This window comes from Strix uralensis, chromosome 9, assembly GCF_047716275.1.
Source record: "Strix uralensis isolate ZFMK-TIS-50842 chromosome 9, bStrUra1, whole genome shotgun sequence".
In the NCBI taxonomy this organism is placed as follows: domain Eukaryota; kingdom Metazoa; phylum Chordata; class Aves; order Strigiformes; family Strigidae; genus Strix; species Strix uralensis.
The window spans coordinates 18,997,962-19,020,666 of record NC_133980.1 but is presented as its reverse complement, the minus strand read 5'-3'; the positions used below and the strand labels follow the sequence as shown (position 1 = coordinate 19,020,666).

At 36.8% G+C, this 22,705-nt stretch overlaps 1 protein-coding gene across 11 annotated transcripts in view; it reads left to right on the top strand.

The window, feature by feature from the left end:
- AGFG1 (ArfGAP with FG repeats 1) overlaps positions 1-22,705 on the top strand; it is a 35,533-nt gene that overhangs the window by 4,962 nt on the left and 7,866 nt on the right. For 5 of the 11 annotated variants that reach the window (XM_074877644.1, XM_074877643.1, XM_074877642.1 and 2 more), the window contains exons 2-7: positions 4,656-4,749; positions 14,854-14,969; positions 15,495-15,657; positions 16,673-16,829; positions 21,472-21,591; positions 22,217-22,288. In XM_074877644.1, the coding sequence (XP_074733745.1) occupies positions 4,656-4,749; positions 14,854-14,969; positions 15,495-15,657; positions 16,673-16,829; positions 21,472-21,591; positions 22,217-22,288 (722 nt within the window). Of the gene's footprint in view, positions 1-3,866; positions 4,012-4,655; positions 4,750-14,853; positions 14,970-15,494; positions 15,658-16,672; positions 16,830-21,471; positions 21,592-22,216; positions 22,289-22,705 lie in introns of those variants that run through there. The other 6 variants (XM_074877647.1, XM_074877648.1, XM_074877651.1 and 3 more) reach the window with 4 other exon arrangements.

The following is a 22,705-nucleotide window of genomic DNA, read 5'->3' as shown; positions in this document are numbered from 1 at the left end:
GAATGCTGTGACATTGGGTTTTCTAAAGGTTTTTTTCCAGACACCTGAGGATGTAGGCTGCTCTGTGATGGCTTGGCATTTGGCTTGCCTCATTAACTTCCTGCTTCTTAGGGGATCAGATTTTGCTGGCTTAGACTTGGGATCATGTTAGAATATGATACGGGGGACATTAGTGGTGTTGAGTAGCCATCTGCCCACTGTTCCTGCCATGGAAGTGACTCTCTATTCCAGCAGAGCCCACTCTTTAAATTTTTTTTTCCCCTCCTAGCCCTGGCCTTTGCAGACAACTTTGCTGACATTTGTTTGAGACAAATGCAGGAATGGCTGCTCTGCCAATAATCACAAGTTCAACCATAATTTGCTACTAAGCTATGTTAGTAACAAATGTTCAGTGCTTGTTGACAGTGTTTTGAATGTTTAATGTTTCAGTTGCCAGACTTCAGAATCTTGTGTCAGTGGCCTTAAAGCTTCCTTTGTTTGTGAAAGCACCAGTTTTAACAATGCTGTCTGAAGAACAGAGATCTCATGTTCGTGTTCTCTGTAGCTGTCCTATGATAGGCTGTGTCACTACAAGCTTGGACTAATTCATTGGAGGGTCAGTAGAGGATAGGTCTCATAGCTGGAAGTTCTGGTCATAGTGCTGTTCCACAGAAATGAGTATGAAGAAGTTGGCAGTGATGAGTGGGATCTACGTGTGGGATGTTCTAGCTGTTGTGTGCCAGATAAGTGCAGATGGCAGAGTAGTCCAACTTGGTTGTCTTTCCCCAGGGCCTCTTAGGAGATAGCTGCAGTCTGGATTAAGTGTTGAAGTAGCAACAGTTTGGTTGCTGTCTTCTGCAGGAACTCTGTAGTAGAGGAAGGAGTAACTAGTACTGCTGCATGGGTGCAGGTTGCAAATATTTGTTCAGGGTCAATTTAAATTTAGGCACTATTCATTTGGACTTAGGGACTCATAATCCATTTTGTCTCCTGTTAAATAGGGAATACTGTAAGGCATTAGAACTGTGCAAAACACTTGTCAAATACATGGAAAGAAACAAAGCAAGTGGTAGATACATTTTATTTTTTTTCCTATAAAGAAAGGTTAATTCTTCATAAGGGATAATTATACTTGACTGTCTACCAGTAATCTTCCCCCATATGTAGATGAGTAGTTTGTGAATCATTTGGGTCAAGTAACCTCTTTAGATAAGGAAGGGTATAAAATATCTTGGGATTTTGAAGGAAGAGTAGCTTTAGTACTTAGGCTTGGTTCTCCAGTTCTGCTTCAAAATCCCACAACTGTTCTGGTTTAGGGAGATTCTATTCAGTTCATGGGTATAATGTTATTGAAAGTAGCTCGTGCTAGTTAGAAATCATTAAAAAATAGGGCTTTAACTGTCCTAATGGTAGAATCAAAGTAATTTATCTAAGGAAGATAATGCAGATGTTTTGGGCTGTGTTTGCATGCTGTATAACGCAGCCTCTTGTCTTGAATTCCTTGTTCCAGTCTGACTACTTACATTGCTTTAGCATAAGAGGAGGCTTTTCATAGGCTTCCCCCCACTGCTTACCATGTTAAATAAATACTTGCATGTATAGTACTGCAACTTCATAGTTAACCTTGCATTTGTGGCTGTTAAAGTTATGTTCAGGATTTCCAGTCTTCCTGGACCACCGATATGGTGACATGCTCTCTTTCATCATGCAAGACGTCTGACACCTCTGTGTCATGATCTGACCTTTAGAAGTGGGGCATGTCCTCCTTCTTTAGCAGGAGGATGTAAAAGAAATGAGAATTCATCTTCTCCCACATCATGGATATGATGTGTAAATCGGGGAACTTTATAACCTGAACTTTAAAACTCTAGAACAGTCTTCACTGGAGAGAGAGTGGGGCATGTGGGAAGTCTCTAGTTAGGCTAAACAAAATCTTGTCTATGCTTTAATTACATTTAATATTGCTGCTTAACAGAACTGAAGATACATGTTTGCTGATGTAAATGCTTTGAAGAGTCCTAGTAGGTCAGTGTAGTGTAGGTACTGCTTACATTTGTGCAGTGCCTTTAAATTGCAAACACAGGTACAATATAGCACTTAAATTATACTTACTGTAAAAATTAATTTCCAGCAGAAGCTAGTGTGAAAGTTTGGATATACTACCTGTGCCGAAAGGCATGTGGATGTGTTAGTGAATAACCCTGGCTTTTAAAACAGTCCTGAAATAGTTTACAACTATCTAACTGTGCATCTTCCTTAATTAATAGGAGGAGAGTAAATTGAACAGGCTAAGGTAGACAGAACCACTTTTATACTTACTGTAAAAGCAGGGGACAGTGATTGTCATATAATATTTGATGGAGCATATTTATGTGAAATGCCAGGTGGATGTCTGCTTTGTTTCTATGCTGTCACTTAATATGCAATTCTGCAAGTGTTGCTTAGTGAAACACATAGACCAAGAAGGTGTGTTTAAAAAAAAAAACCCCAAACATCCAAAAATAAACAAAACCCAAACAACTGAAGTTAATACTAGCACCAGCTCTGAAACAATTAATTTTAACTACATAGAATTCTTACAGATTTTTTTGAAGCTGCATCATCTTAAAATGAGTATTTACTTCAAAAAATTTTACATAATGATACTGTATTTTAATAAGTGTTGTTTATTTGTGATGTAGATGTGGATTTGATTTACAGCTAGATGAAGGATGATAAATTGCTGATTTCCCGTTCACCAAGGAATTTAAACATTTTGAGACAAGAAATGAATTTGCTGATGGTTGAGTTGAAGAAACTGTCATGAAACCTCTCTAGCTTTAATAAAACTACTTCTGCCTTCTTGTCGAGGTGCTGAACCGTGGAGTCTAATTTTAGATGCTCAGATCTGAAAAATTTGCTTAAGGGAATAGCATTCTGTAAAACTAATTCTCGTATACCAATAGGCTTGTATATGCCTTCTAATTTAAGGTATTCTTAAGTTCATTGTGTTTCTTAGCAAAATACAATTGTTTATTTTTATCCAAGTGTTTCAAACACTGTCTTAAATCTGTTTTTTTTAACTGAAACTTAGGCTAACATGTTACTGCTTAGTGTTCTAATCACTAACTAAAAACGTGGAAATTTTTTAAAACATGCCTGTGTCTTCTCACAGGTACACTGTGAATTTAGGTGTCAAGGTGAATTTGCACATTTTTTTTCCCATTATACTTACTCAGAAACTCAAAGTGCTAAAAATTTTCTGTAAAAGTTTGAGTATGAAGTGTTAATATTTGGAACATCAGATCTTTGTTGTATGCTGTTTTGATGGGTAACAATTTAATTTATTGTTAGCATTCTTGGAATAATCATGGAGTTTAAAGAAAACTACTAGTTGTCTTAAATTGGATGTCAGTGATTTTTAATTGCTAAAAATAATCTGAACCAAATTTATAATTAAAGTGTAGTAACAAGTATAAGCAACAAAGCTCATTGTTACCAGTTGATTTGTTAGCCCCGTATTACATCGGAACGTTTTCCCCAACTTCCTTTCTGGAAACTTTCTTTTCATATACATAACCACAGAATTTTGTCTTCTTTGATATCTCAGAGTTAATGTATATTCATTTTTTTTAAGATGGTATCGCAAAAATCCAGGCCTGATTAACTCAAGTGTTAAACTAACCCCACTGTATTGCCCGAGTTTGGCATATGTGGGATGTGATGTTCTTGTTTCCATTGAGCTAAACAGGGCTTGATTTTAATTGTAAGTATTTGTGGGCAGAAGCAGTAGTTAGTATGTATTTAAAGAAAGAACTTGAAAAGAAAGAAAGCTTTTTTTTTTCTTATACTGGCAGTGTTGCTCAGCAGGATTTTTTCTCTGTGCTTGCAGGTTTTGACTGAACTGGGTTTGACAACATCAGGCTCTGGCAGCACAAGTGACTTGAGTTTCTGTTATCCCTGCTGCAGCAGTCTGTGGCATGGATGTGAGAATGGTGCAAGTCTTTGTTTAAGGCAGAGCTGCTGAAGTTTTGAGCTATTGCATCAGTAATGGTATCTCTCATTTGAGAGCACAATAAAAACATTGTCTTTTTGCTTTTGTCGCTGTTACTTGTGTAGTGCTCAGGAGGAGGAGGAAGAAGACTGACCTGTGGATGGAGGGACAAAAAGCAAACTAGGAAAAGATGCTGGGAGGAAACAGGAAATATAAGTTAAAGCAAGAGAAAACAAATCTGATCTGGGGTGTTTAGCTCGAAGAAATCTAGTGATTGGGTAGAAGTTGTAATAAGGATACATTGATGTGAGGGAGGAGGTAAAGAGAAAGAAAACTACAACAGAGTCCCGAGACTGAGATGAATGGCAGAGGTAAGGGTGAACAGGTTTGGGGAAGCAGATTAGGATTTAAAAAAAAGTCTAATTGTGTTTTTGTAAATTTGCATAGGAAGTGTCAGAGTGAGTTTGCGTGTGCAGTTATAAACAGTGGTCTCCCCTAAAGCTCAATTTTTTGACTTTGCATGCTGAAGGTTACTTTGAGGTGGGCTCACACAGCCTTAAGTTGTATGGCAGTACCAAAATAAGTGTGTGTTACAGAGATGGCTCTTGAGTGTAAAACTGACCGACTTCCGGTTGTAATGTTAGAAGTGATTGTATGATGACAGATTTCCTGAAAACTAAATACTTCTTGCTTCTTCTTTTAGACGGGGCTTGAATCCACCCCACAGAGTGAAGTCAATTTCAATGACTACTTTCACACAACAGGAAATAGAATTTCTGCAGAAACATGGAAATGAAGTAAGTAGTATTTGAAGAATATCAAGTGTTTTTAGCACTTTAATATTAAAACTTTGAAACACTACTTAAGCAAAACTTTGATTATTGTTTTTTTGGTAGCAAAAAGTAGACAGAAACCTTTTGAAGCCAACATCATTTGAAGCGATGCTTCTAAAGAGCTCATTTCACTTAGCTGGTCATCATAATGTTACGTGTTAGTGCCCAACCCAGACAAGCTAGATTCACATGATCAGTATTTCTGAATCGGGTTTTCTTTTGCATAAGGCAATATGCATCTGTCTCTTTCTGCAAACTCAGACCTTGAGACTGAGTGCAGCAGACTTTCCTGAAAGAGCGTACTGTGACAAAAATAAATTTGTTGCTTGTAGCTGTATTTCTTTAGAGTAGGTGTCAAAGTCTTCTAGTAGTTTCAGTAGCCTCTTTCTTTAATGAAAGTATATCAGTGTTGAAGGTTCTTGGAGAGAAAGGAACGGGAGAATTTTTTTCCTCTAAGGATTGTTATCTGATAAGCACCTCTATGTTTAGAGTGGCTTGGAGCAGCTTTGAAGACAAAAAGTTCTAGTGTACAGCCTTTTTCTTCTTTTTAATAGATGAAAACTGAATCTGAAGTAAATGTTGTATTGGCTCTATAGGGACACATGGAGCATGTAAACCCTGGATGTGGCTATTTTTGTCTTCAATTTGAGGATGAAATTTGTATTTTAGTATCATACTATAGCATTGAAGATTTTAGAGGCAGCTTTTGCCTCAGTTCTGAATTAGAAAAAGTTCCATTTCACTTTGATTGGATCTGTATTCTGTTTTAGTAGAACTATTGATTGTAGGCTACAGAGTGTCTTATCAACACGTTCTTGTGAAGCTTTGTGGGGATAAATCCCATCATTAGCTAAAATGCTGATACATAACTTTCTTAAACTCGGCCCATTCATAACTGTCAGGTTGAAGAATGAAAATAGAAGTAGTAATTTCTTTTTCTGTCCTGGTAAGTATCTATTATTTGTTTAAATGACTGTTAGTGGATGATTCCTCTAGAGAGAGCTGCAACAAGGTCTAAACTCTTCCAGACATTATAAAATACTCTTAATGGCTTTGGCTAGGCTTTTTTTTTTTGGAATTGTTGTGACATGTTACAGCTGTATAACATTGCATATATATGTGTGTGTGTATATGTATGTATAGCACATTGCTGACCTTTTGCATAGGGAAAATAGTAAAGACTCTTTCGTGGTTTCAGATGTAGTATGTTGGCATCTTTCCATAAGATTAGATTGTAAACTCTAGTTTTGCTTTAAGCTTCACAAGTGTAAAGGAAGATGTGTGTGTACCTTCCTCCCTCCCCACATCTTTTTTAATTTCAGTTTTTCACTGCATCTGCAACAGCTAGAGAATGTTACCAGCTTCATTTTTCACTGTTCTGGAACCTTAAGTGATCCCTACTCAGTTGATTAGTATAGTTGTTCTTCTCATTATAGACCTGACTAGTCTGCCAATCATAATGATGTAGTTGATACATGATTGATTACTGACACAAAAAAAAGTTCGCAGATCTCTACAATGCTATACCATGTTTCAAAAGCGGGGGGGGGGGTGTCTTTGCATTTGTAGGACTTATTCCTCTATTTAAACTAATGGAATGGTTTAAATGAGCTACCTCATAAAGGAAGATGTCCTCCTGAGTTTTGTCTTGCGTTGTTGGATAGCAGTGCATTACCTTAATTCTAAAGTAACATTGAATAGATATGTGTGATTATAGATGGTAGGTTTAACAGGCGCTCAAATACTGAACAGAAGTGATGCTGTTTTAAACCCTGTTAGAAGTTTAAAACCTAATTAAACATGTTTTCACTTTGTCATGCTGCATGTTGCAGTAGTTAAATAAGCATTTTGCTTTCTATTGTTGGTATTGGACTTCAGAATACTCACCTGCAGATAAGATAAAGTGTTGGGCAGATGAAGTTCACCTGACCTCACAAAAAACCTTCTTTGCTTAGCTTGCTCTTCAGCATAGGTGGCTCTTGTTGTATATATTAAGAAATCAAATTTTCTAGGATAAACTTGTTCAAACCTGGAACTGTCCAACACTTTAGAATGTAGACATGTGAAGCAAAGTACAGTCACTGAATGGTGACTTTAGAAGTGATAACATTCATCTGTGTTAGTTCTGCAGCAATATATATATAAAAAACCTCAACTTTTTTCAATCTGGTATGTTTAACTTCAGTTTTTCTGTAGCTTGTAAAATATTTTCATTCCCATTTTGTCCTCGCAGTTTTTCTCCAACATGGCCAAGGCCTCTGTGGTAAACTTTCTTGCTTCCAGATGAGTAGAGATCATGGTACAATAGGGAACTTGTTCTGAATAGCAAGAAAGCTTCCCTGAGATAAGGTAATTATAAAGGTGGTGAGTTGTTCTTAGAGGAAGTAGTTTTCCATTCTCCTTCAATGAGTATTTATAAGGTCAATGTATTGTATGAGGGTGAAGTTCTCTTTAAAAAAAAAAAATAATTTCTTAACATCTGAAATAATAAATTTTCCCTAGTGGTCGCAAATTACCATCTTTGTGGCACATGTGGGTAAAACATTCAGTTGCTAAGAGGCTTCCACAAAGTGACTGCTTTGGGAAGAGATTATTCAGAGCAGCTTCTCTTCAGGTGTGAGACACCATCTTCTTCCCTCTATATACACCTCTAAGGAATGTCTTTCTGGCACAGGTAACTTGAACTTTTTTTGGATGAATTTTTACTGCTTCAAATAGAGATTTAAATCTCTTTACTGTAATAGAAGACATCTGTATTTTGGTGTAGTTTACTCATCTGCAGGTATAAACAGATGTCCGGACTCTGGTTTTGCTGATGTTGGGGTTAGCTCACTTCTGCAGCAAGAATGGAGTCATCTTCAAGCTGATATTCCTCAAGTGCCTTCTGAAGTCCTTTTGAAGGATAAAGGCAATTCTAATTCTGACTTACTAGGTAGGATTTTTCCCCTCTTCATTCTCTTCATGAAGAGCAGTGTGAGGTATTTTCACACTGTATTTTCATGTTAGGAATAATGAGGAGAGTGTGGTATGGAGATGGCTCTGTTTAAATACTCATAATCAAATGATGTTAATGTTGATTAGGCCTCTGATTCAGTAGTGCAATGGTAGTAGAAAGTGAACTCGCTGTTTGCAGAAAGTGGAGGTGGTACTAATCTCATGTTGCCGTTATAGCTGTGAATATTTATTCAGAAGCTTTTCCCTGAAGCTGAAAAATAGTATTATGAGGCAAACCAGTCACGTAGTTAATTCTTCTACTACACTTTTCAAAGGTGCCGGATTTTTTTTATAACCTTTTCAATTAGCCTGTTCTAATATGCATATGGTGGAAGAAAATGATTTGGATGGTCTTGTGTTTGGAAAATCTGTGTTCCTCTGGTGGCAAAGACCATGTTTACCTGAGCTAATGAGTAGAATGCTGTGTGGGTGTGCTCAGCTGCTTGGGATTAGTGTAACAGGGCTTAATTTTGTTTTGGTGCCAGTCTTCCTGACTCTTGATAGCACCTGTGCAAGTACCAGTTTCCCCCACACACTTGCAGAACTAGTAGCAGTACTGGACTGGTTCAGAGCTGGTGTTTAGCTTGACTGAAATGCTGTCCTAGAATCTCCTTTACTATGGAATGTGGCCTAGAAACCCTGGAGTGGAAAGAGCAGTACTAAGCTGGAGCTGATGAGTCCTGACAGCATGAGCTGTGTAGTCAGGTGTCCTTGTAGTACATCCGTAGTTCTGCTAATACGATATAGAGATACACGAGCTGCTTGTGTGTAGAACAATGTCTTTGTTAGCAGGATTTAACTAGCTTGGACTCCATGCTTATGAAAGCAGCTATAGCTTCTGGACCCAAACTGGCTTTGAAATCAGTACACTGGCAGTACGAAATTCTTTTAACCTACAGAGATTAATGAATAATATTGACATCAGAAGTGCTGAATTACTAAACAAAGCTATAACTTGCTTACATAAGGGAACTGTTTCCAAATCTTTCTTCCTGTGGTGAGTGTTATGTTTTGGAACATAGTTTTGTTGTGTGGTAATCTGTGGTTCTTTGCACTGTCAGCATTACATTTGGTGCATAACTGAGGATATCTTATTGGGGGGAAGGGGGAGAAGAAGAAGAAATCTAATTTGTCATTTACCAGACTCCTGAAAGGTAATATCTCTGAGCTTTTAAAACTAGGGTCTAAACTGGGTCTAAACAAGAAGTGCTGTTGGTCTAGTAGTGTGCTTTTTCCTAGTTGAAGTGCAGCTTCTACTAGCAGAAGTACTTGTCCTATCATAGCTTTTCCTTGCCGTGCTGTCTTCTCTGCATACAAGAGAAGGTGGCTTTGTGAGTAAAAACTTAATTTTGCTGGCCTAACTGAATTTTTATTATTCCTAACTAGCACAACTATGCTAACAGGAGTTTCTAAAGTGTGGTGGCTCAATGTGTTGTGTAAGCAGAAGGCCTTTGTCTCTCCCATATCCGCCTTCCCACACACACTGGAGATCTGTATCAGTGAAATACTTATGACATGGTAAAGTGTTGTTTGGTAATTGAAATATGTAGCACCAGCATAGAAATAACTGAAATCTCAGATTGTCTCAGGCTTTCTGCAAAACCTGATGGATACTGCTTTTTTTTTCTCTATTAGAAGGTTTTTTTTTAGTGTGCCTGTCCTTCCTCACCTTCCCAACTCTGTAAAAATACACAGAGAAACCCCCCAAACATGATAACAAACCTAGAAGCAAAACCAAAAGCTAAACATTTGTGTAAAACAGGTATGTTTATGTTCTTAGCCTTTGAGCCCTGCCTGGAACTCCTGAAAGCATGAAATCTTACTAGGAGGCTGGGTTTTAAAGCAGAAGCCTTTCTGGTCAACTTTATTTTGTGGAGTATCAGATGTGCAATGAATGGTGTAAGTTCTTTGTTCCTTTCTGTCAAAGTTGAAAACAAGGGTAATTACTCAGTGTAGGACTACAAATGTAAATAGTGTATGGAAAACAAGATAAGTAAATGCAGTTCTGGGAAAAACAGTTTTTCCCTCAAGTAGAATAGCTGTTGCATGCAGATTCAGGGAAACCAATGGTATGAAGAGAAATATTAGGTAAAAACTTTATTATAACATACAATAGGCACTTGGCCCAATTTCTCCTTTCAACAATATATTTAAGTTTTATGGCAACTCACAGTTTCTGCCTTGCTACCTCCTGGGTTTTTATGTAGGTCAGGGTGAGTAAGTTGAAGCTGGTTGTGATTCTCTTTCCCTCTTTGCTTCATGCTGTACTTACTGATCTAATTCTGAACTTCCCAGTATCTAGTTGCCAAATGTCTAGTGGCATCCCTTGCAGGGTTGGAGCTTGCTGGCAGGGAACAGGTACTGTTCTTCCCAAACCAGTTGTAAAAGGATTCTCATAAACTTTTAAATTTTCTGAAAATAATTTCTGAATCTTCTTTTCTACTTATTGTTACCTAACAAGATAAAACTTTGTTTTGTCTTGGTGCTTTGTGTCTCCCACAATGTAGTAAAGACACAAAATTTCAAAGTCTTGCTTCTGTCAATCCTTCAACAAAAGTAGAATTTCAAATGCTGCATGTGCTTAATCATTCTGACTTCAGTGGTTTTTTTTTCCTGCATTGGTGAACCAGTGGGACATGGACCTAATTATACTTTTCAGGAACAGTAGACAATGATTATGGATTGTTGGATATGTTCCACAGTTTCTAGGGGCATCCACATAACTTCAATGTTTACTCTTGGCTCCAGCTTACCAGGCTCTTCCCTAAGCAGAGCATTTTGTTTAATAGAGCTTTGGTTATCAAAAGGAGGAGTATAGCAAGGCTTTTGGTGAATGAACAGAGCTTTTGAGCTGAGGCTTATTTGTGCTGCTGTTGCAGAAAGAACAATATTAATATTACATGGCTGAATCAGAGTATCCCCAAGAAAATGGTGCAATGTAGAAGGATTTCAGAAAGCCATACAATTTTTAGGCCTAGTACCTTAATAGTAATGCTGTGTAACTTTGTGGTGAGTTGGGATGCTTCTTCATATATATCTGTAAAAGCAAGGGAATGAGTTAAAGTGGAGCTTAAGATCTATCGTGAAACTTGGGCAGTAGCATTTTCCAAATTAGCTCTGCAAGTCTGATCTATGTATGGAGTAGTTAGGTGTTTTGAAATATATGCTCTCTGGGATATCAAATTCAAATTTCTCAAATCATATGTTCTGAATTTTTGGCAGCTCTCAGGCCAGACAGAGAGAGCATAGAACTGAAGCTCATGTTGAAGTATTGGCAACTAAAGTTGCTAATCTGATTTTTCTATGTTTCCACTTTTTTTTTTGTTAGAATTACTCTTTAGTATCTCAAATGCTGTCAAATTCAGATAGTGGGTTTAAAAGCTGTCATTAGTGGGGAGTAGTCAGGGTACCAAAGATATAAATGCTGAGTGATCATTCCCCACCATAACTCAGTAGCAAGATGTATGGCATAAATTCCCTTGATCTTTATCACAAGAGTAACTTTAAAATAGCTTTGAAATAAAAAAAATGAGATGGCCTGATTGGTAAAAATATTCACATTTCTCACAGCCAACTTTTCTTTGCACAAGATTCAGTACTGTTAGTGACTTATGTTAAGACTATGGAAATATAATGTCCTGGTTTCGGACCTATTTCAAAAAACAACAGTTGTATGATGATGCAAGTTCTGTCTCTGACAATAATATTCTTTTTATTTTAATTCCCAGTTTTGGTTTCATTCTAGGGTATTCACGGCACACTGACATTTGGGTTTTTTGCAGATAGTTGGAAATTGTGTGTTAATGGCTCGCTTGAAGCATAATCAATGCAGTATTGTGGATCCCTGTCAAGTCAGATGATAGTAACAAAAGTATAGCTAGAAAGAGCATACAGGTCACCAGCAAACAAGGAAAGACAACAGGCCTTTTATTGTGTTCTGAATGCTTGCTTGGAACGGCTGCTGATGTTCAAAGCATTGTGTGGTACTTCATACAGAAATAGACAAAACTGTGCCTTTTAATAGTTTCTTGTGTGATATTAAAGTTTTATAAAAATTTGCTTTCTAAAGGACTTGTCTGTATTTAAGACTTCTAAGAAATTGTGCTTTCTCCAAGAACTTATGTGAAATTTAATTTGCATTTCTGGTGTGATAAATGTTTTAACCTGTTCATATAGCTACTGCTATCAAACTCTGTTAAAATGAGAACTTCATGCTGAATTGTGTGTGACTTAAGTTCTTTTGGTTGGTGGTTGAGTGTTGTTGCGTGTTGCCCATTGGTAATACTGTTCTCTCTGCTACCAGTAACAGAACCAATAGAGAGTGCCTGGCAGGTTTAATTAAATTATAATAGTGACTTAAGGCATATTTCAGTTGTTACTGCTTTTGTGTTTAGGTATTTAGAAGAAATGAGTTGCTCCAGGAAACACTTCTGGAAGCCTGCTTTCTGAAGGTTGCAAAAATTGCAATGCAGTGCAAGAATTGACACCTTTAAGAAGCTTGCATCATTTTAAACCAACAGTGTGTTTGGACAGCACAGTCCTCCTTCGTACCTGTTTTCATCTTCCTAGAACTGTTATCTACTGTAGCTGCATAGCTGGTAAATGATCTAAAGTCACATAGGACTTTGTTTTCTGATTTCTCCTAGAAATCATCTGTAGTGTTCAGGAAGGCTTGAGACATGGAGTTGGTTTTTAGTTTTGTTCTGGCTTTTTTTTTCCCTTTTCCCCTCACTCTGAATGCTTAGGCACTTCAGGGTGAAGATGAAGCAAAAAAACAGGAGGGAGAAAGGTGAAAAACTGGATTGCAGTTTGACTGTTGCTGTGAGTTGATCTCAGTACAGGTTTCAGTGGTACTAGTGACATGGCAATTGTGATGAATTTCTTTGATCTGACTTGTTTTGGGTGGTAGGAGAAGGAGGAGTAATTTAATGGTCTGATATGGGTGGAGAAGAGGGACCTCCTCTTTCATTCACTAGCACATCTTAGGCTGGATGCAAACTAACCATCATGGTACAGCCCTGAGTGTTATTCCACTAAGGTGTGGGATCAAGTAGGGGCTGTTCTAACACTTGTTTTTCTACTCGTATGAAATTAGGCACAACTTTTTCTTCAGTGTTTTCTGATGGTCCTCCCGATACTGAAGTTGGGGTTGGAGATGTGGGGGGACTGTGTAGATTTGGACACCACCAACTCCCACTGCTAGGTATTCTGTAACTAGCCACAAATAGGACTTCTTCCTCACAATCATAACTGCCAGTTGGCACAGTTATACTAGCAAATCTTAAGTATCTTAAGTTACTACTGCTGGGCCACATCAGACTATCCACTGCAGATGTTTAAAGCTATAACCATAAATGTTCTGACTTTACTTTTTGCTGACAAAATTTATAGTCCTCGTGTGAAAGATTACTACTATTGAAATAGTGCTTCATGCTATTAGTTATTGTTATAGAACAGACTTGTGATTTCTTTGACTAAGTTTGTATCTTCTAACTTTGTGTGAAGAAGTATTAAACAAATGCCTTCAGTTTCATTTCATCTATTAACCATACTGCAAATAAGGACTGCTTAAATTGACAAACTCAAATCAGTGTGTTAAACTTAACCCTTTTGTGGAGTACAATTACTGAATGAATGCTGAATAGCTGAATTTATTTGAAGTAGGAGCTACTGATCTTATTTTTAGATGAGTGTTTAAATCACTAATTTAGAGCTATCCTTTGGTCATTGGATCTGTTTCCCATTGTTGTGGTTTGTCTCCATCCAGTAGATGACAAGGACTGTGGAGTGTTGGACATGCAAGCAGGCTATATAAGATAGAGACATCAAGTATGAAATACATACTTATGCTGTCTGTCTAATCTCTCTAATCCTGAGCAATCTTTGAAATGACCTATAAGATTTATCACATTTGATAACTACTGCTCCCAGAGATGCTAAGTTGCTACAATTTTGGTGAATTTAGCTGGCCAGGTAAAGAAGAAAACTCTGGGGAAGATGCTGTAGTGGAAGTATCGCAGCTTCTACCTTGATTTGCCAACTTCCAGGGCAGTTGGTTTATGCAGTTCTTGCTTGTTAGAGCATGTGCTTCCTCTGAAGTTCAGGGCTACAATGCTGAAAAGCTGACATCGTTGCAGGATAACGGGCAACATTTGTAGGAAGCGTGTAAGAGGGATGGTCAAGACTACGTCAGAAAGGGTATGAGAAGAAAAGGTGTGCATCATAAAACCAAAGCTTTTTTGACTCCACTTCTCTGGAAGAAACCTGGTCTAAAATGTCAGACTGTTTTTAGAGGGTAGCTAATGTTTGGTATATTGTCTGGGTGCATATTCAGATTACTTCCAGAGTAGTCTTAAGTGCTTAAAGAAAACACTTTAAGTGTGACAGCTCCTGTGTCGTGTTTAGTTTTGAGAACAGTGACCTTTCCTCCTGTTTTGGTCAGGAATTGAAGCTGAACATACTGAGAATTTTGCAGGTACTTCAGCCACTCACAACTACGATTAGAAAATTAAAGCAGAGCAAGAGTACTTTTCCCCCTTCTCTCATACCCTCATTCAAATTAAATGTATGTGATACCGTAGAAACTGCATCATGGTAAGAAAGGTTGTTTAAAAAGAAAAAGTTGCTGTGCTCAAATAGTAATTATAAGTATAAATACTAGACCTCAGATCATTTAAAAGCTACCCTCCAGGGTTTATGGCATATGGAATCTGTATAAGTACCGGTAAGGGAATGTGTAGAATTAGGTGAAGGAGAAGAGTCTTAAAGAGCACAAGTAGAAATAGAGTGTTTTGCCCCTTCATGAGTACATACTACAAATATTTTGTAAAAGCAGTATTTGAGGGTAAAATAGGATGCTAGGATTTTCTTGCCCTGCTGTGATCGACGGTCTTTCAACTTCAAGTCTTTAGACCAGTACGTGGTGCACCAGTCAGTTGTTAAAGCAGTTCAGTCTGGAAAAAAAACATGTGCAGCCACATGCTTTAATAGTTTGATGTATAACAGTTTTAAACTTAATTAGATTTTTGAATTAAGATATTTTCTCTGATTAATCCATGGTTGTTTTTTTATAAGGTGTGCAAACAGATTTGGCTAGGCCTATTTGATGATAGATCATCAGCAATTCCAGACTTCAGGGATCCACAGAAAGTAAAGGAATTTCTACAGGAAAAATATGAAAAGAAAAGATGGTAAGATAGCTTTACAATTATAAAGATTGCCTCTATGACAAAAAATGAAGATGGACTGTTATCCTTACACTCTTGAGAGTGCTTTCCTTCTTGTGTGCTCTTTGAACTAAATCACACAGCTCTGTAAAGTAAAATGATTTCTGGACTTTGTTCAGAGCTCCTCCAGGAAGCAGAGAAGGCAAACTATTTAAAGAAGTTTCTCAATGTGTAGTTCATATTGATGGAACAGAAATGGCTTAAGGGGGTGTCAACAACAGTATAAAGTAAGGGTTTTGCAGGCTTTTTTAGGACGCAGAAGACACATGTGGTTTGTGTTTATTGAGTCCTATAAAATACTGATGACTTGGAATTCTAGTCCATTTTTTAAAAAATATCTGGCATATGTAAATAATGGGTATTTTGCAAACTGCTTGATAGAATTTTTTGCAGGGTCAGTGACTAAAATAGCAAAGCTGAAATCTTATGAACGTTGAGCAGAACTTTTCATGTTGAACTTTTAAAGACCGTTGCTCTTTTTGAATGTAGGTATGTTCCTCCAGAGCAAGCAAAGGTGGTGGCATCAGTCCATGCATCCATATCGGGATCTTCTGCTAGTAGTACAAGCAGCACGCCTGAGGTGAAGCCACTCAAATCTCTCTTGGGAGAAGCTGCACCCACACTGCACTTAAATAAGGGCACACCTAGCCAAGTGAGTAGTGACAGAGCTGAAGAGCACAGAATGTTCAGCAGTACTTTTTTAGAGGCACAAGAATTCTTGCTATAACAACTGTTACCTAAGGGTATGATCAGTAAAGACCACTTTATATATTTTGTTGAAATATACAGTTGTTTGCAGATCAGGTTCTAAATTAAGCTTGTTTCTATTGACCAAATTGATTGGTTATTTTTGGTAAGCAGAATTTTCCTGTGTGATTGACAAGTTCAATTATGATTGTCTTTTGCTTAAATATCTCTAAAGTTTGAACCTCATGGGATGTATTTTCGTGTTTTGTTTTTTTAATTTGAAAACAAATGACTGATACTGTTAACCATGAGATTAGTAGTGAATATGTGGATGAAAAGCATGCATGTTCATTATTACTTGCTATGCATTCTGTAACTGTCTTATGAAGTGGTTTTCAGGGAGTGTCTGTATGCTGTTTTGTAAAGCCAGACAACACTATGCACTTAGCTTTTGGAGGGAAGACAGTTTGCTGAAAAACTGTTTTACCTTTAGGATACAGGCAACTCTTGAATTGACCTCTTAAGACTCAAACAGTAGAAATTAGCAGCTTGGAGCCCTGCTGTGAAATTCTTCAATTTTTCTCTCCCTATACTGAATTCTAAAGATTGTTTTTCAGAATGCAGTGAATAATTCTTTTCCAACTTGTAAAACTAAGTTTTATTGCTTGTATTTCTACTGTATTTGCAGTTTTAAATACATAATTTTGAAGTTGCCTAGATGCTACTACTTTATTCTTTTAGGCCCTATTAATCCATGGAAATTTTCTGCAGAGTTCCTTTAAAAGCGACCATAGTAGTATAAATAGATTGTCTTCCTTGTGCTGTAGGAGGAGAGTCTGTGCTGTATACAGCATCATAAACTTAAGGAATAAATGGCTTGTTAAAGAAATATGCTTAGTCTATCCTTCTAATATTTTGCAGAAGTCAGTTTGGTAAAATATCAGCTTTTTTGTATTAGCTAATTGAAATGTTGTTTGTAGTCTCCTGTTGTAGTTCGATCTCAAGGACAGCAGCAACAAGAAAAGAAACAATTTGATCTCCTCAGTGACCTTGGCTCAGATATCTTTGCTGCTGCTCCTCCTCAGTCAACTGCTACAGCAAATTTTGCTAATTTTGCACACTTCAACAGTCATACAGGTAAGTATTCTGAGCAGCGTACACATTTTAAATGTATAAAACGTAGTTTTAATTTTTGGTGATTTCAGCCTAAAATTCTTCATGAGGTATATGTAATTTCTCTGCCTTGAATATTTGTATCACTCAAGACTTCCTTTAGATCTTTATAAAGAAAGGTTGAGGACATAAAGGCTGGTAATCCTGCTTTTTGAAGTGGGAGTTGCTATAGCTATTTTCTAAGAGATGTATGATTAGACTGTTTCTGCCTACTACTAGAACTTTAAATTCTTTGGGGGAGAGAGTGAGAGGATGAGTAACAGAATGTAGGGAGAAGCTGATATTAGACCTTCAATTTTCTTTCTGAAAATTATTAGGAAGAGCAATTATGGAAAACAAGCAGATATAGAGACTTTAAGGGAGTTCAAATGCATTGACAATAACAGTTTGTTAAAAGAAAAAAAGGCTTCCTCAGTTTAAAGAATGACCTCCTCCTTTGTGTGTCTATTTGAAAACTGAATACTACCCATGTGGGTAGTATTCTGTAGTTTCAGGAAGAATAAACAGGCTTTGAGCATATGTATTGACTGAGGATGGGGGTAGGCCTTGAATTCTTAAAGAATGACTTCAGTAAAATATATTGAGCCCTTAGGGTTTATTTTCAGTCAAAGATCTTGAGCCATAGAAGTCTATCCTAAAGAAAAAGTTGCTTCTGTTGTCACTGAAGTATGTTGTTGCTAACTTGCATTGTAATTGTGGGAAAGTACCTTTGCCTGCCTTGCCTGAATGGGCTTTTCATCTAGTTTTTCTGAGAGAAAATGTGATGCTGCTAAGCCAACAAGAATAAGAGATCTCTTGCAAATCAGTCCTGAAATTGTTAACAGCTGAGAGGAAGTGTAATGGAGGGGACTTAAGGCCCACCTGAGGAACTGAGCAAAGTGTCAAGACTTTCTCAAATTCAACTTTAAAAAAAAATGTTGTGAAATAATTGGCTGAATTCAGTGATACAAAATAAGAATTGCCATTGCAGTGTATTTTGTAAAATCCTTAACATGAAATCTTATGTTAATCATCTTTTTGGAAGTATATTTAACTGGGAGAACTTGCACTGGCTGGCCAGTGTTGTACAGTGTCTACTGAAGAGGCTGCAGATATTTAGTTCTTTCTAATAACTTATTCTTTCCAAACTTGTTGCTGAATGATTCTATATTTATATACACTTAATTCCTCTTTGTGGGTTTCGGGAGATGAAAATTCCATTAGAGCGTTATTTCAAAACTGTGTTCCAAATCTTGGTAAAATTCCACTGCATCTCTGCTGAGTAATTTTTAAAAGGATAAAAAGCAATATGAGCACTCAAGAATAAGTATTATCTTATGAAAGAGTCTATTAATTTCTGATCAAAATAAGTGCTGAAAATCAAAATTGAGAGGAATACTCACTTGTACTGACTAATTTTCTGTTTCAATAATTTACCATTGTGGTAATTTCCATGAGTCCTTTCCATAAATTTTAGAACCCAAAACAGTTTCAGGGTTGGTAAATCAGTTTCTAAAAGACAAAAATCTAATTCTGGGTATGTGATAGCTGAATGTGTATTGCAGACTGATTTATCTGAATGTGTTTTCTGATTTGCTAGGGTGAAACACTTGTAAGGTTTGTTTGTGTGCAGTAACCACAGGGTAGTGTTAACTGGTGAAATGTTACAGACTCTTCCCTTTGGAACACAAGGAGGGTTGATCAGTCCGTTAACTTTGGCAAAAATGAGTTTTAAATGCTTATTTAAGGAGCTGTATAAACATATACTTTTTTTTAATAATCACACGCTACTGCAGAGAATAGAAGAGCTTGCACTTAGTCCAACACTACATTCTCAAAGTTTATGGTCCAGTGTTCTTGTTTTAGGGTTTGGTTTTAGCTGTGCCTACAGGGGATGGACTTTTCTCTTTCCCTTCATGTACGCTATGGTTAATGAAAGAAATCACTGAAGAGCACCAGCATATCTAAGGTCTTCTAGTATAAGTTGCTGTTCCTGCAATTAAGGCACAACTGAGTACAGCAGCTAATAGGAAGATATTAACAAACTTGTGCTGCGATCTATAAAGTGTAGATGTAAAACTTGAAAGTTATGCAGGAAGTACAACTTCTATGTTCCTTTTTTCTGAGTTTTCTAATGTACTAAGCTGACTCAGGACACTGTTGCATGTTGAAGGGGAAACATGCTGACCTTACGTTTACAGTCTGTATTTAATTTACAAAGTTCCACAACTTCTGCAAAATGATGAGATTTTGAAGATGATGGTAGATAACTGTTCCCTGTAGTTTAGACTGGTAATAGCAACAAAAAAGATAGTTTTTTTGGCCTGTAGACTTTCTATAAACTAATGGAATAGAAGACCTGCGCAAAAGACTTTAAAAAGGCATAGTGACATAGTACAACTCTATCACAGGTAACAAGGGAGAAAAGAGGCTTTACCCAGGAGAAGTAAAATAGTATGACATAGTTACTGCCTTCTAGATAATTATTTTTAATTTTGTAATTGAGTATGTGTGGACTTTAGGGTTTTTTTGGTCTTGTAACGTTTTGTGACTTTATTCCACACTAGGTAATGCAAACCTCACTAGGGACAGCTTGCATTGCCTGACTGGTGGTGTCATACTTGAGCTAGCTTTAGCCAGCTAGCTTTACTGCCTCGTTGATCTACAGTCACAATAGCAGTTGTAAATCTATGTCAGTCTACAATCCACTGCAGTTCCTTCCTTACTTAGGGTTGTTCTTGGGTTTCTGCATGGAGATCTGAATTTTGAAATTGCCATTCCATCCTTAAAAACACAATCTACGTGTTGTTCAGGTACAGGAAAGTACAAGTCTTACCTGGTCTTTACCTTTGTGCCACTTTTACATAAGTTCAAACTTTACCACATAAAATAAAGCAAGATTAACATCTGAATACTTTGCAGAAGAATCTTTACAGCTCTACTGTTTTGACATGGGTCCACTTGCAAATCATATTTTCTGTGTCAGCTGATGCAATAAAATTGTGAAAAGTGGCCCGTAATATAATATGTTCCAATTTTTAATCTAGACCTAAAATATATTTCATTTTAAGATTCTTGACATAATATTCTGTTTGTGTGAGTGGTTAAAATGAGAAATTTTGTCACTGTTCTAGGAGTGACATTTACATACTCAAGCCTATAGTTATGGTCACCTAAACATTAGTCTCCAAGTAGCCCCTATCTAATTGATGCATCAGGATGAAAGCGTCACTTTCATTTTAAAGCAAGGTGCAATTGAATTCTTAATCTATTCCTTTTAAACTACTGGTTTAAAAACAAAACAAACAAAAAACCCCGTGTAAACCCAATATGCATGCATGCTTGTAATAAAAAGTGGTATCAAGTAGAGTCAAACCTTAGCCTCTCTCCTAGTATACCCTGTGAAGGGAAATATTTGAACTTTTGTATATATTAGCAGCATTGTGGAATACAGTAGTTTGTATAAAAATGTCCTTTTAGTTTATAAATCTGTAGTACAGATGCTTTTAAAATAGAAATTAAGTGAAATAATGCAACTTTTTATTAGCATTATCTGGCAATTAAGTAACAGTACTTAATCAGCATAATTTATTGGTTTTGTATATACTTAATCTGCAAAATCGTCAGAATAAACAAATCCTGACCCAAACATATATTGTATCTGTTATTCTAGAAGGTGTTTTGTGGGCTTTCTTTAGATAGTAACTCAGGTTACCTATACATACGGGTTTGTTTTACATCTGATTAAAATATTTTTTTTCTCTTATTCCTTGCTTTTTAACAGTATTTAATACTTTCTGTGGAGCTTATCAGTCAGACACAGAATTCCTGTTGAATCTATAGATGCTTGAATGTCCAGCTGTTTGAAATTAGATGGGTGTTAACTTTTATTTTCTCCTATAGTATGGAACAAAAGGAAGGCGAAAACTGAAATTCTATTTGAAATTTCCTTGGATTTTATTTTGTGGATACACTCTATGAATGCTATCTTCTTGACATTGGTACTGATTTTCCATATTTCTGTACTCTGATTTAGTTTTTTTAAAAACTGAATTTTCCAGTGAAACAAACTTACAAACCTAGCCAAAACTATTCAAGTGATGCTGAACTAAACTCACCCAAGGAAGAAGCACTTTATATATGAGGAATTCAAATTGTCAATATGTTACAAGAATACTTTCTAATATTTATTTCCAAAGAAACATTCTGTTAGTCTACAAATCCTAGTTTTCAAAAGTAGCATTTAGAATGATACCTGGTTTGGATTCTGTAGGTATACATCTGGTATTCTGTACTTGGCTGTTTTTCCCTGACCAGCCGTTGCTTGAAACGCTCTAGGGTTAAGCTGAACTGGACTTCATCAGGTGATGCAGTTGTGAGGAGTAGCATGTGTGAGGAGGAGAGAGGTAGCCTTAACTGGTACAGCTCTGTGCAGGTGATTCGTGAAAGCTTGTTCAAAGACAACTTTCAGTTGTACAATAACGTGTTTAACTTCTTCATGTAAAAAGAAATTACAAGGTAGGACATAACCCTTGGAGGCCATCATGACCATGAATTCAGTTAATACATCTGTTTTGTGTTTATTTCCCATATCCATTAACATGTTTTGTTCCTTTGCAATTTACAGCGCAGAACTCTGCAAATGCAGGTTTTGCAAACTTTGATGCATTTGGACAGTCTAGTGGCTCGAGTAATTTTGGAGGTTTCCCCACAGCAAGTCAGTCTTCTTTTCAGCCCCAAAATACAGGTAGCACTCCTAGCACTTTTGATTAACACTTAATTGAAATAATCCTTACCTTTATGTTGGAAGGTACTTGAGTTTATTTCTTGCATCTGCCTGCTTTAATGCAATCAAGCCATCTGAAGCTCTGGGGAAACTCAAAATGAATTCCTTCTGTTTGGTGTTCTTTTTTTTGTTTCCTAATGCTACTCAGAAGTCTGATTTATGGCACTATGTGTTTGTTAACTCTACACCTGAAATAACTCTGAAAAAAGTAAACCAAACTGCTTTTGATAATTATTAAATTGACTCTTTATTTTGTAAGAGAAGTGTTTCAGTAAACCCAAAAGCACGTCACAGTACCAAAAAAAGTGTGTGTCTGTGCATTTGTATAACGTATGCACACACTTCAGTATGTTTGACTTCATGTGTAGAGTCTGTTGCTAAAATTTATTTTGCTTTCCTTTAATTTGATCATGTGTTAGAACTTCTGCTTGAGCTTACACTTGCTGTTTGTCTGGATCTTTGGCTGACTGACTTTCTTTTCCTTTTTTTTTTCTTTTGAGTGTGGTGTCGTTTTAAACTTTTTTTCAAATTTTCTTTCTCCCTTCTTATGTTAACTTTAACCCACACACAATTTCTGGCTGTCCAGCGTTCAGAACGCTTTCATCTAGCTGCAGTTTTGGTGAATTTACTTCAGCTTTTCCTCTCCAGGCTGTACACAGTAAGTTCCACTCAGTGGAAAACTCAGCTTGCTTCATTTTATGTCATTATAGTATAGCATTTTCATTCCTACTGTTGCATATGTTGTAGCTTATTGATCATGCTATTAGAAAGTTGTGTGTTCTGTGGTATGAGTGGAATCCTCAACCAACTGTTATAAAATGTGATACATACACTTAATGGAACAAGTAATTTAAATTTAAGTACATGACCTGCCTAATTAAATTGTCTGGACACTGAAGAATTGGAAGCTCATGGTTTCATATTAGAACTGAAGTTCAGTTGTGTGGACCTAAGTCAGATTTTTAAAATTGATTTGTGTATCTGGCATCTGTGGAGACTTGGTATAAAAGGAGCTGTGTTGTCTTCCCCCTCACCTCTTTCCTGATTGGATGTAGTCTAAAAATCTGAGAACAGA